Source organism: Cydia pomonella, chromosome 2 (genome assembly GCF_033807575.1).
Source record: "Cydia pomonella isolate Wapato2018A chromosome 2, ilCydPomo1, whole genome shotgun sequence".
Lineage (NCBI taxonomy): Eukaryota > Metazoa > Arthropoda > Insecta > Lepidoptera > Tortricidae > Cydia > Cydia pomonella.
Window position 1 is genome coordinate 6,714,503 of NC_084704.1, and position 15,318 is coordinate 6,729,820.

Consider the following 15,318-nt stretch of genomic DNA (forward strand, 5'->3'; position numbering starts at 1 on the left):
CAAATTGATAGCTAAATTCGATTTTAGAATGATAGACGTTAGATAAGACAGTTATAATAAATATTACAGATGCCTTCATCGGGCCAGGATGTGAGTACGTAATAGCACCCGTTGCGAGGTACGCCGGGGCTTGGGGCATACCAGTGCTGACTGCGGGGGCTATGGCTGACTCATTCATCCACAAAACTAGCTACTACATGACGCTTACCAGAATGATGGGCAGCTATACTCAGGCCAGTATCGCCATCAGCAAAATTTTTGAGGTAAATCAAAAGTCTACTGGTGTTATGTAATTGTTCTAGATTTTTCTTTGCTGTATGAGAAAGTTTTTAATTTATGGTTTGTTTTATTGGGCGACGACCTATCACAATACAAATTTCTTTTCTGTGAATGTTTGTACTTATTTGATAAATTCGCATTTGTGTGAAAGGTCATCATATAAAAAGAATTAGCCACCGCAGAGTACTTCTAAATTACGTTCGACATCAGTAGTAATAAGTTTAAAAATGCCTTTCCAACAAATGAGAATTTAAAAAAATATAGGAAGCTTAAATGTTGTTAATCGTTTTATAAGTGTTATTTATTGGTTCGCTTGCTTGTGTAAATGTTGTAAGACTTATTTTTATGTAAATCTCTACACTACAGTTTTGGAATTCTATTATAATTCAATCGTTTTACGTGACTTGAATCCAAATTGGCGAGGAATGTTAAAACCCAATTCAAGAACAGTAAAGGTTTGGATTTCATAATGAAGTATTAAATAGATTATTCTTTTTTTAACTTCACTATTTATATTTTGTTTAAGTTAAACTTCGTTTATTTTATCAAGAAAGTGTTTTTCTCAATTCTTTCGTCTATCTTTTATTTTAATCAGATAAATCAAATACTCTCTAATACAGGCCGAACAATATATATAAAAATAAACAAGCTTTTACGAGAGCATGACCCTTACGAGCATAGTATGGTACGGTGCGTGTCACAAATCAACTGCCACCAAATCAAACGCCTTAATTAGCCGATATTGGATGGAAAGGTTTAAAAGAATAAATATACCCATATTTAAGGCTATTGAAAACCTTTGTATTGAAATCTATGCGTAGTTACTCATTTTCATACAAATTGTAACAATTAGACTGACTGCCAAATGAATCACATATGTTCATGAGATAAAACCATTAATAGGTCACTCTAAATTTTAAATTTAGAAACCCCGGTACATTTATAATGAATCCTTAGATAAATCCTTTAAAGAATACCGCAAATAAATCGGTTGATCAGTTTCGGAGAGAATTGGGAACACAGACAACCATTTATTTTTAATTAATGCCCGTTTCGTCAATGGTAAAATTTGACTTTTGATAAAACACAGAATGAATTGTTTTACTGAGGCACTGTATTCTGCTGCTTCCAATAATAATTTGATTTCTAAACACCGTATCTAATACAAACAACCCAATTTGAGTTTTAGTTATTAAATATCATTCCTATATACTGATCTGTCAGTGTCAAGAGTGGCGATTAAGGTTGAAGGTTGACATAATACGCAATTCAGCAGGTCCTCTAAAGGAGATTGGAACCATTTCACATTGGAATGAAGTCAGATCCATGTTAGATCAGTCCCACGTTATAATGTTGGAATAGACCTGAATGTCCGTTGCCATGGAAAACGGTTCAAAGGGCAAATAATCGTCGTCCATAATAATACGTGATCCGACATGTTTTACGACATGTCTACCCATTTTCCGCCGAACACATAATATATGAACAGAGTCACTGAACTGAGACTGAAGCTAAATGGGATTCCATGAGAAAATATGTTAAACAAAGGAATCGGATTATAAATTTAAAAATTAGATCCATTTTTTTATTCTTGAATTAATCAGATTCGATCACCGAACGATTATAAAATGTTTTAAAAAACTAATTTCAATTAAATACTGTGAACTGAAGACCGTATTTTGGTTTTTCCAGGGAATCCAATCAATGTAACTCTAAACTTTCCTTACATGCCCCCTAAGATACAAATGAGATCAAATTTTACTATCTTGTTTTTAAATACATACTTCACTCCAATGGTGACAACATGGTGTGATTGCAGGGTTACTTCTCGACTGTCATTCGTTAATTTAATGATATTGTTACGTTTTACGTCTTAATAAAAAGAAAATTATATGTAAATACACAAACTCTAACATAGGATACATATTAATTCTTCATATCGTATAAAATACGTCAAAAAACAAGCAAGTGCTTTTATGTGTATAGGTATAGTGCTACAGAGCAAATTTTCACTGGGGAAATCTTCTCTTCGCATTAACTACTGCGATTGGCCAATCGCCTCAGGTTCGGATATTACTTGATCTGTTCTCTGACATTACTTGTTATGAAATATTTAATACTACAATTAGGCACTATGTTTAAGCCTATTATTTTCTGTTAAATTGGATTTATCTTGTTAAATATTTTACAGTCTCGAAAATCGCAAAACTGTAACTAATTCATAAATGCATTTTGACCTGAATTCATAATTACCTAAACATCAAAAAATATTTTTTACTTTTACAAAACTGAGATTTTTGAAGTTTACAAAATCCAAAACTAACTTCACAGTTTTTCTTAATATTAATATTCCGTAAACGCGCACATGTTGGCAGAAGTCACATTGTGGATTGTTTTCATAACCTTGGTGTTTTTAGACAAAATTACTCGGTTAACCATCCCATTCAAGCGTCATGTTTGATATGAATATGTTATTCATATTATATCACAACACGTAACCTTGAGCCTGTTTTTTATTAAACTGCCCCTGAAGTGCACCTACACAATTATGTGCCTAAAGTCAAATATCAACTTACACAATTAGTTAAATATTACAAGTACCTATTTATTTAGTAAGTATTTTAAGAGTAACCTTATAAATGTGGTTTTAATACAGCTAAATAAAATAGTATTTAAAAATCGTAGAATTAATTATAAACTTCATTCTGTAATTCGCTTTATGCCTTGTATTTTGCCTGTAAATAATTCATTGGCCTATAAATGGAATGCTTAGTAAACTTTTGTAAAAATGCGTAATCGGACGTTGCTCCTAAAATATCTGGCAGAAAGATCGGGAATTCGTTGGTTTTATTCCAAGATTCGGAGCTAATTTTTTAAACTCCTTGATATATATACTTTGGAATCATTAATTTAATATTTATCCTATGTTATTTTATGAATAAATAAATGTTTATTTTAGTTTTTAAATATCTATTGTGTTATTCTACTTATATCGAAATTAAATAAACTAGATTTTAGTACATGCGTAAATACATAATAAAAATAAAAGGAAACATTCCTAGTGAATGTGTATTTGAATAATCTTATCGGGCATTCCAAAAATTTAAAAATTAGCATCCTACAGCATACTGTGATAATAAGCGTGGCGTAGTACAGGCCAATTTTACTCGGTATAAAGAAAAACTATACTGATTTTATGATTAAAGCCGTATTTGATAAAATATTTCACAAAATTATAAATGTAGAACGCAAGGATAGCTTCAATGTGTCACTCTTAATAAGTTTTCATGACCATTAGGCACAGATCTTTATCAGCTTTCCGGTTTTCTTTATTCAGTTAGGCACGTCACGTCTCACGTCGACGACGTGGAAGTTGTCCCATTTTAATGGGTTATGTTTGTCTATCCTTCCTGACCCTTTAAATGAATAAAAGATTTTAGTAGATCTTTTGTGAAGTAAAATCGATTTTCACACCGAGGAATTATGCACCAGTGTTGGCTGTGTCAAAATGACCCTGATATAGTATATTTTCTTGTAAAATTCAACAGTATATTACTACAAAGGCCGGGTTATAGGGACTTGCCGGCAAATAATATGACGGCTGAGGTATGTATACCGCTTTTCTCTATAAATGCGTGGGAATACAACCACAAACCAGTAATAATGGTCAATGTTCGGCGTGGCGCGTGTCAAGCACTCAAGGTCATTTTGCCACTTGGGTTTCATTTCATTTTACCCATTTATCAAAATTCCTAGATTTCGAAATGGAATAGTTTTAAACTGCCTTAATCTCCCAATGGCGAATTATTTTTCTCATAATACCATATTCCCAAAATACCTAAAATTCTAATTGACGTGGTTTCATAATACCTAAATATCAACTTACCTACATTCATGAGTGCTGTTTTATCCAATGTCCAATATCATCTCTTTAGCTCTGGCAGATAAAAAAAATATATTTTACATACGACAAAGGTTATAAAAATGCACTTAAGACATAATTAAACTTAATATATTTAAAAAAGAAATACTGCGGAAACTCGGTATTTGATGAAACATACTTTTTAACATTTGTGTATTTTGAGACTTGGACGATATTAATAAAAGTCATTATGATATTCGGGCATTTTATGAAAGAAACAATTTGATATTTAGGCATTTCGGGACTAAGTTGTTATGTAATTTAGGACATTTAAATACAATGGCTTTATGATATTGAAAGGCGCAATGAAATCAAAGCATTTTGCCGATCTAGGCGAGAAAACTTTAATTGCCGGCTTTGCTTAAGCTTGCGCAACACGAGGTTTCGCACTTTGGATAAATTCTACCTTAATTTTGCTATACCTATTTACCAAAATTCCTACATGTCAAACAAAATTGTGTCAAAATGCCTGAATATTAGAAGGCCTAATTATTTTCTCAAAACACTACGTTCTCAAAATGCCTAAACTTCAAATCAACGTGGTGGCACAGTATCTAAAACTCAAATCACCTACATTAATGACTATACTTCCAAGTTTTTAATTTCAGCAGACTATAAAAAATGGTTGCTTATACGAAAATTTTAAATAAACCATGTCAACGTAAAATACTTATTTAAAAATAAGTCCCATCGGAAATTCAGTATTTGTAGAAACGTACTTTTTGCATTAAGGTATTTTGAGACTTGGACATTATGACATTCGGCCATTTTAAGAAGGAACTAAATTGACATTTAGATATTAAATATCTATATAAATAAAACAATACTATATAGAAGAACCATGTGCTTTGGATCTTTTTAAATAAATATAAAGTATATTAAGTAAGGTACTAAACAGCTTGGATCTTTTTAAATTTAATGAAACAGTGAAAATGTGGGTTGGTAACTTTGCTAACGAAATGGTTTTATACGTAAAAATGATTCTACGACTTTGGTCTTTTTGTAGGGGGTATAAGGTGCATTTTTAACATCTTCTGCATACATAACTCAATTTTGACAGATGTGTGGGTTGGTTCCCTTCTGCATAAATACGTCCATTTAGGCACGAGGTTGTTTTGAAATTTCGTACAATTAAAGACAATGGCATTATGATATTTAGGTGCAATGAAAACAAGGCCGTGTCGCAGCCAACTATTACCAACATAATGACGAAATTTCCACGCAAGTTTGAGAAAAATGATATATGTCTACCTATTTGTATCTTGCTTTTAAAATTCATTTATCACTTTTAGTTACCTTTTAAAGAGGAAATATCTTTTGAGCGTTTCTTAAAAAAATTTCACTTTCAGAAATTTATTAGTTTTTCATAAATTTGGTATTTTTTCTACTCAGAATCACGAGTTCTTTGGGATAAAAAAAATGTCCCAGAGTTTTTTCCTGCTGTGTTACCATTTCCACATATATTTTTATGGCGGTAACAAAAAGGAACATTTGAAAAATATATGGCAATATAGGGTCAATTTTTTAGGGTTCCGTAGCCAAATGGCAAAAAACGGAACCCTTATAGATTCGTCATGTCCGTCTGTCTGTCGGATTATGTCACAGCCACTTTTTTTCCGAAACTATAAGAGCTATACTGTTCAAACTTGGTAAGTAGATGTATTCTATGAACCGCATTAAGATTTTTACACAAAAATAGAAAATAAACTAGAACTGAAACTCAAAAAATTTTTTTTCATGAAACCCATACGTGTGGGTGTGTCCCCCCCTGTAACTTCTAAAATAACAGAATGAAAAATCTAAAAAAAATATATCATATACATTACCATGCAAACTTCCACCGAAAATTGGTTTGAACGAGATCTAGTAAGTAGTTTTTTTTAATACGTCATAAATGGTACGGAACCCTTCATGGGCGAGTCCGACTCGCACTTGGCCGCTTTTTTCCTATAAGGATGAAAAGGGCTCGCGATGCTGACTACAAATAATACTAAAGTGGCAAAAAAAGAAGCGCTCTTAAAACAATGTTGTTCAATATAGTGTAGAATGATATTATCAATTTTGTACCTTTAATATTTGGATGCAACAAAAAAAAATCACGAAAGCCGACACGTATATAATTGATATCGTTTTGTGTTGCCTATTTTAAAAATTAAATGGGCTTTCCTGACAGTCTTTATTGGCTTTACTGTTTGTGTTCTTACTTGTAATAGAACTGTGTATATACTCGTAGTGTATATTATTATCAGAGATCGGACAAATTAGCGCCAATGCTCGCAATAATGTGGACATAACTCCAAAATTGATTAAAAAAATAATCATTTTTTTTTTTCAATTCGAACTGTTTTATGTTTATTTCTGTACAATTAATGGATGTATTTATTGATCAAGTAACATAGTATATAACTAAAAAACGAACAAAATAAATAAACTAATTATTAATATTAAAACTAAAATATAATAGAACTTAAAATAAACTTATAAATAAAAAAGCTCCCCAGGTCACCTTCGTGCATTATGGTACCCAGAAGGCTGGCAGCGTTTATTTAATTTCTTACCTAAGATTTAATTTTGATTCTTTCTTTTCTAGTCAATAAATAATACAAAGATTTCTTATAATGTAGATTTATAAAAGAAAATAATCAGTAATTTTTCTAAATTTTCTGATAATTAAATGATTAATTTTTTAATCACTTTTGAGTCATATCCACATTATTGCGAGCAATGACGCTAATTTGTCCGATCTCTGATTATTATACACTTATCACCGTTTTTTGTCTGTTATGTATGTACTAAGATTACACTTACTTAAGTCATTTTTATTAGAAATCAATTTTTCATTTCAACTTGGCCTAATTGTGGTTACAAGTTTGTTAACTTGAATAAAAACCTAATCGAAAGTGTTAAGCAACAAACAGGACTCAAGTTTTAACTTTAGGTTAATATTCAATAATTGTAGCAAATATGATAGCAAACCTATCGTTATAAACTAGAAAATCAATTCTATTTTAATACGTTCATGCGTCACTACAAGACAAACAACAATTAAAAGAAGTATCCTCTTGTTTCAGGAGTTTAACTGGCACCGCGTTGGCATGTTATATCACAATAACGATCCATCCTCTGGCCACGGAAATAGCCAGTGCTTCCTTACGCTGAGTCCGGTATTCGCAATACTGCAGAAAAGGTCAGGCGCAGACATCCGGAACCTGCCATTCGACGAGACCAACACGACTTCGACGAAAATAAAACAGCTTCTGCAGAAGTTGTCTTTGAGCACTAGAAGTAAGTAAACATTTACGTAAAGCTGTTATGCAATAAACTCTATTCTGAAATAATAATGTTTCACTTGTGGCGTTAAATATGTGTTGAAATCAAGTTTCCGCATCTGTCAGCAGTTTTATTTTAGTTGCCTTAAGGTCACTGCATCGGGCGTATGATGGATGGCGTTATCTACACGATAAAATAAGCCTCACTGCTTAACACCTCATGATAGAAAGAGACAGGCACTGTCATTATTTAGCCGGCACGTAGACAGGAGCGACCATATATATTCCGTGCAGGAGAAAGTAAATAAAACATGATTCTGTTTCACTATCGTGGAACAAGCATAGTTAAAATTACACAAATACATAATACATGATGGATTATATTGGATATCCGTCAAAACTAATGCTTTTAATCAACGAATGTGCCAAAACGTCACTTACGGACTTCTCTTGCTATTTTTAGATCTGGTTTAATGATTACACAATTATGTTTGTCTTTTGTTTACAAACACATTAAATTTAGATTCTTATCATCGTATTTCTTTAATTGACTTAATTGTAGAAAAAAATATATAATAAAGTCTCATCATATACCTAGGTACTGCAGGTTAGTAGCTGTCTTTTTGGATTGTAAACGTTTTAAAACTCAAGTTATAATTAAATAATAAATGCAGTACTTTTTTTAAATATATTCATAAACAAACATAGTTTATCTGGCTAAGCGTGCTGCTACGATTTATGCTAATTAATTTTACCCTTCAATTGTGAGGGGTAAAGGTGTTTCATTCGGGTTAGTTACATTGTTGCTTGTAGGTGGTAGATAAATAAATAAATAGTGTAATTATATCTAATTTTATTTTTATATCGCAGTCATTTTTAGTCATATCTCTGTAAAAGAGATTATGACATTTTAATCCACCAACAGTTCAGATCCCACTTTGGTCAATATTTTTTATAAACATGTCATCATCAGCAGCAATATTTAAGAGCTATGCTCTTGTCGGTGAAGTAATCGCCACTCTTTTCTTTGCTTCACTTCCTCGTACGAAATAACAGAAACTTTATATTTTATTTGGCTTAGGTATGTGAGCCTGGGCCTTCTTCTGCTTCTTTTCCCCTCAATCTTGCCCTCCAGGATGTTTAATAAGAATCTGTCGTCCCATATCAGGTGGCCAACCATCTTGCCCCTTCTGTTAGCTATTGTGTCTAACAGGCATCTCTTCTCTCCTGTCATGATCAGTACCTCTTCGTTCATCTTTCTTTCTGTCCAGCTAATTCTTAGCATTCTCCGCTAACACCACATTTCAAAGACCTCCAATCACCCTCCCTCCCGCTGTATCAGTGTCTATGTCACACACGCATATAAAACAATCGTCCAGATATACTACTCTAAGGAATATACATTATTACCATACTTAAGCCCCAATGAAAAGCACATAAATACATAACTAGTATTAGATCACTACAAAAAGTACTTGTAGTTATATTCTGAAAGTTAAATGTTTCGCGTTCACAGTACGGCCACAGCTATAATCAGCTTAGACGGCCCGGGTTCCAGGGTATTTGCTCAGGCCGTGTTTAATTTAACAAAGTGGCCTTTAACAGGGATTACAATTTAATGGTACCGTTGCGTTGTTACTGAGGCGGCGAGTGCCAATGAGAATTAAATACACGGTGCAATTAGATATACAATATTAATTGACATTTATTTATTTAATCAACTGAGGAATGCGTAAAGCGCTCAGACGACGGTGTGGTATGTGTAAAGTAGCTTATAAGTATGTACGAGTTATAACAAGCATAGTTAGACTACGTATATCCTCGTCCAGCCCAATGTGATTCCTGAAGGACTTAATTCATTTTTAGCAAGTTATGAATGAAAGGCCTGGATAGGTTGAGGTTACACCGAAACATTTTGTTTTTTATTTAAATCATGAAGCAAAGGAAAATCAACTCCAATTTCCCAACAAATTCGTTTAAATTTCAATGGCTTAAACTGAGTATGGTGGGCAAGACGAGGATCAAATTTCAAGAGATAGGTGTAGACATTTACAAAAATATAGTATAAGTTAAGCGCGAAATAACTTGCTTGCATAAATCTTTTCGGGGGGCCTAACCAAGATGACAATCGTACACCAATCGCCAAACGAAAATGAAAAGAATTATCTAAATGACAGATTCTACGAAAAGTCACGTGACTGTTTTCGTCCATTGTTTGTGTTTGGAGTTTTCTATCAATGGATGTCATCTTGGTTAGACACCTAGGTCGTAAATTTCCATATAATTTACCTGAGGCGTTGTGTTCTATATGGATCAAGCAAAGGCCAATGACAGAGGACCTTAGGAGCTCTGCTACCGAGTTGAGTCCCATGTGTTCAGGGAAAATTAATGGTATTAGAAAAAAGTCGAATTTATGTTCTTGATGAACCGTGCTAACCTAACTTTAGTGTTGATTATTTTCAAAAGTTATGAATGTAAGTCGAATATTGATCCTACATATTAATAAGTTTTGTCTGAAAACTGTTCTGATGCTAAGGAGAGTAAGGAGACATATTTTCATTATTACAACATGAACATCAAATCGATAACTTTTAAGGTCCTCTGTCTTTGGCCTTACTTTGATCCGTCCTTACTTAATAAACGCGACAGACACTCAGTTATTTCTACTTAGAATCACAATATTTTTAGATCCCAATAGGAGAAAAAAAGGTAATCCAGGATTTTATATCCATTCCGTTATATTTTTTTATCGATTTTATATGACGGTAACAGAATGGAAAGAAAAAAAATGTTTTGAAAAAATGTATAGGATCGAAAGAGTTCATCGTAGTGCTCGAGTAGAAATAACATAAACACTCCCAAATCTGAATAAATAAAGTATAAATATAATGGCTTACTTATGATACACATAATATCTGCGAAAAATATTTGATGGTGATTTTAAACAGCAAATTGCTCTTCAACAGTTCAAAATACCTAGAGTCTAACAAAGATAAGCTGGCAGTTATGTTGACAGCCCAGGCAGTGCAAGTTTATTTTAAACGTCAATCTTCTATGAATTTATGACATTTACTTAACACTTGCACAGGCTGGGCTATCAAAATCGTTGCCAACTTAGCTCGGTCTGGCTTGACATGAATTGACCATCATACTGGAATCCAAATAAATGCCTTATAAACCGCGGACGACTTTATACGTCATAAAACCAGTACTACAGGTGTGAAAAAAGTAATAATAACGGAAAAACAATCCGCCTGCGGATTCAGTATCCAAACTTTTTATATGACTGGTTATAATCTGTTAAAACGGGACCTTGCTCTTCCGCTGTACAAAGAGAGGCTATAATCGTATATACCTACTGTTTTGAATATGTGAAATAAAAATATTTGTATTATCAACAACATTTTTTTGTTGCTTTTAAAAGTGTGTCTCAATTGTACCGAGTGTCAGCACGTCATTAAAGAAGTGATGTATGTATTGAAGGTTAACTAATTAGTAATTATTATTCAATATTCTATAAGTGTGTATCGACGTCTCCGCTTGTTTTTTTTTTATAGAGTGATAGGCAGGCGTATCCTCGATAGGTAAAAATACATATTTATAATGTAATAAATAATTATAGTCTGGCCAAACTAAGTAATTCCCTATTATAAGAAGTCGCAAAATAATGTTTTGAGCATTTAAATCGATAGTATCAGAGCCAAGGCGATTCAATCCGCTCAAAAAGTAGTTATTTTAATCTCGTGCAATGTACGATACGTCTCATACGTCATGTAATCGGACGTAAGTCAAAATTGCTTTTTATCAGTGCTTAATTTTCGTTTCCAATAAACGGGGTCTGTATCTTCAACTGTTTTTTATATCATTACCACAAAACTTATTAAAATGTGTTCTTGTAGCATTATTACTTAAGGATATAGCCAATTGAAATATAGTGCTGTGCTTCTTATTTGGTAGTATTATTTGCAGAAATCTTCTTCTAGGAATTAAGACGGTACATTAGATAGTTGTCACAGGACATCAGGTTTAACCAGCAGTGCTATACGATGGAATTTATATGCTAATGTTGTCGCTATGCGAGCGACAAACTTGCGCGTTTTGATGGTGGCTGGTCTCACGGGGTTCCTCAGCTTTGAGTAAATTTATACATTAATAGAATTTGCTAGCGTGTTCCAATGTTTTGTTTTAGCGTGTTCAATTGTTTTGTTTTAGTTGTAATATCATGTGAGCAGATGCATATATTGACCTTTATGCACCTGTGAATTATACGTAGGTATACCATATTAATAACCAATGGTATAATGGGGAAACATGTTGGTAAAGAAATTTGTAAATTTAACATCATATTGCATTAAAGTTGTATGTAGTAGTATTATTGCATTAAAATAGTACCGGATGGGAACCGAGTTCCTTAATTACAAGCGAGCGAAGTATCCAACAAAAAAGAAACACCAATGAGAACGCCGACAGATCGTGCGCACGTGTAAGATAGTACGTTCACATCACTTAGTTTAGTCATTAAACTTTATGGTCTTATTTCCATAAGTAATGTAAACTCCAAACAATTTAGATTTAAATAATTTGATGGTTGACCATAATGCTGATGAATTTTGATGACCGGTCTGGCCTAGTCCTGGGTTCGAAACCCGGTAAGGGTATTTAATTGTGTGATAAACACAGATATTTTGTTCCTGAGTCATGGACGTTTTCTATGTATTTAAGTAGGTATTTGTATATTATATATATCGTTGTCTGAGTACCTACAACACAAGCCTTCTTGGCTTACCGTGGGACTTAGTGAATTTATGTAAGAAAGTCCCCATAATATTAATTCATTCATTTAATGCTGGCGCTGGCTTAGTCTGCGCACTATCACTAGCACTTAAGTAATACTTAATTCAGTTCAATTTAAGGACAGTTTGCATTTGACTACCCCCCTGACATAGATGTAATGAAACCTCCCTGAATAGAAATCAAGTTTAAATTGTAATTTTTGTTTCGTACATATCATATACATTCAATTTTTTTTTATTCGTCATGAAATCCACAATTATTCCTTAAAAAATGTGAAACGTGCCGTATCATAACTTTTAGTAGAATCACATTAATGTATTTTTTGTGTAAAAAATACAATCTTCTGAATTCTAATTATTCGAAATATTTTGTATACTTTACTTAAAGTATTATTCATACATTAATTCTTGTAAAAATATGCTTTTATTAACAAACCGGCATGATGAGTATGTTCATTTTTTTTTTAATGAACAACAACAAAATATTATATTTTTATGTGCTTAAGATTTTCTAAGTCTCTTAAGCATCATTTATGCATAAAATTCATGTGCATTTCGTATCACGGTTCCGTGATCTAACCAAAGTAAGTTTATAAATAGAGTGGGCATATTTTGCGAACTTTCTAGCCACTGTTAGGTAATTCCTAACTAGACACAGTCAGTTTATTTGAGGGTAAAATCGTGACTACAACATTTTCTGGCCTCTCGTTTAGTAGAAAATATAATATTTATGGGAAAATTCGAGAGGGGGTTGCTGGGAGGATGCTCTACAGCAACCCCAATACTCAAAAGTATTTATACTTCTTTAAAAAAATCAAAGCCAAAGCTTTTACTCCTAATCTGGTGAGGTACATTTTTTTTAATTAGGTACAAATTGAGTACCTATTGGGTAATAAATCCTCATATAGGTAATAAAAATGACAAAATGCAATGTGGGGTTGCTGGAGAGCATGACGTTGTCAACGATCTCTGAAGCTAACTTACATAACTACATAATCTAAAACTAAAAATAAAACACACGAAATAATTTACTGCTGACCGATGTATCACTCTGTCGTATGTAATCCCGTTCAAAGTGAACACAGAGGGAACCACAAGCTCGAGGCTAACAGTAAGATGAATTAGTTTAGAACTACCTACTACGAAGTCCATCTGAATGCATTACCCAGGATCGTTACTCGTTGTATACATACCACTGAATTAGTGATACTATAAACATGCAAAAGGTCCGTTTGATGTTTGAGAGCTAAATGAAGGTCACAATGCCGTGTCTTCAATGGCAGATAACATTTGCCTATCCTTGCACGCATTGTCAAAATGTGACCTAAAGATTCAGGTTGGTATTTCTATGAAGAAATAAACGAATTAAATATGTTCATCTGTTTATGGTAACTTGAATCGATTTCTAGTTTTCGTAAACCTTTACATTGTCAATTCCATCGTATTCTACAGGGTGATCAATCCAAAACGGTCAGTATGGAGAAGTCAGAAACTATGAGAGATAGCCACATCTGTCCTTAGGAAACATGGGTTCGAATTTAAATTTAATAATAAAAATACGAAACCCAACAATGCATTCGTTACCCAAAAGAATTAATCTTTACAACCGGTTACATGGTTACCATTTTGAACATTTACTGATATTTTTTTTTATCTTATTGTCGGGTTTTTCTTTCAATCCTTGTGACTTAAGATTCGTATTATCAACAATAACAACGAATAAAATCGCAGAATTTATACCTAACATTATTTACATGACTTCGACCGGTTCGAGAGATTCAATACAAATCCTCTTTTTTTAGATTTGATTCCCGTTTACGTATGCGATATAAAAAAAAATGAATGTCATTATTATTAAATTTAAAATCGAAGCCATGTTTCCTAAGAACATATGTGGCTATCTCTCATAGTTTCTGACTTCTCCATACTGACCGTTTTGGATTGATCACCCATAAATGATAATTAAGCTTAGAATAAATTTATAAGTAGAAAAATTACTGTCTTGGGTCAGACTTGAACTCACGGCCTCTGGATTTATTAATAGCATCGTTCGCAGACGTTTCTGCTTGTTAAAAATCAATTTAAACGATAATTGATAACTTATCCTTATATCAGTAGCCGCAGTGGCATAATGACATTGCGGGTACACACTCGTTGTGGCTATGTGTCGTTAATTTCCGCCTATGCACCAACACTGCCTTCTGCTGCAGACGTCAAAGACCAGTTTTACGACCGGCTAGCCGATACGGTACGGGGTGTAAAATCAACCGACCGTTTATACATCTTGGGCGACTTTAACGCTCGGGTTGGCCAGAATACCGAAGCATGGCCCGATTGTATTGGTCTACATGGGGTGGGCAAAATTAACGAAAACGGTGAACGCCTGTTACAATTCTGCTCCGAGCATCTCCTATGTGTAACCAACACCTACTTTAAAGGGAAACCATCTCGTAAGGTATCCTGGAAACACCCTCGTTCTGGCCATTGGCATCAGCTGGACTTAATTCTTACCAGAAGCAAATTTCTCCGTGAAACCCTCCACACGCGCACATTCCACAGTGCTGATTGTAACACCGATCACTCGCTAGTAGTAGTACAGGTAGGCATCATCCAAAAAAAGATCCATTCATCCCGAACACCTGGTAGGAGGAGCATTGACACTCTGAAAACTAGAAATGATGAACTGGTCCAGCAATTTTCCGAGGTGGTGAAGACCGTGACTGCTACTTGGGATATCCAAGCCTCTGTTACTGAAGAGTGGAGAAGCGTCAAAACGCTACTTACTGACACAGCAGGCTTAACTTTTGGCTATCGAAAAGCCGAGTCTCATGACTGGTTTGTCGAGAACCTGGAACATCTTCAGCCTTTGCTCGACTCAAAGCGCCAAGCTGCTCTTACCTATCGTCTTGCTCCCAGTTCGGATACACGTGAAAAACTGCAAACTGCAAATGCAGCCCTGCAGCGTAACGTGAGACACTATGCCAACGCTCACTGGGCTGGCATATGTCGTAGCATACAGCTGTGCGCCGATACTGGCAACTTTAGCGGTGTATAT

The 15,318-nt window shown here is 33.8% G+C and overlaps 1 protein-coding gene across 2 annotated transcripts in view; it reads left to right on the plus strand.

Annotated features, from left to right (window-relative positions):
* LOC133532507 (atrial natriuretic peptide receptor 1) overlaps positions 1 to 15,318 on the plus strand; it is a 365,542-nt gene that overhangs the window by 264,020 nt on the left and 86,204 nt on the right. Inside the window, exons 2-3 of one of the 2 annotated variants that reach the window (XM_061871226.1) lie at positions 70 to 263; positions 7,273 to 7,486. The exons of the other annotated variant lie outside the window; for it this stretch is intronic. Of the exons in view, the coding sequence (XP_061727210.1) occupies positions 70 to 263; positions 7,273 to 7,486 (408 nt within the window). The remainder of the gene's footprint in view (positions 1 to 69; positions 264 to 7,272; positions 7,487 to 15,318) is intronic. 2 annotated transcript variants of the gene reach the window in all.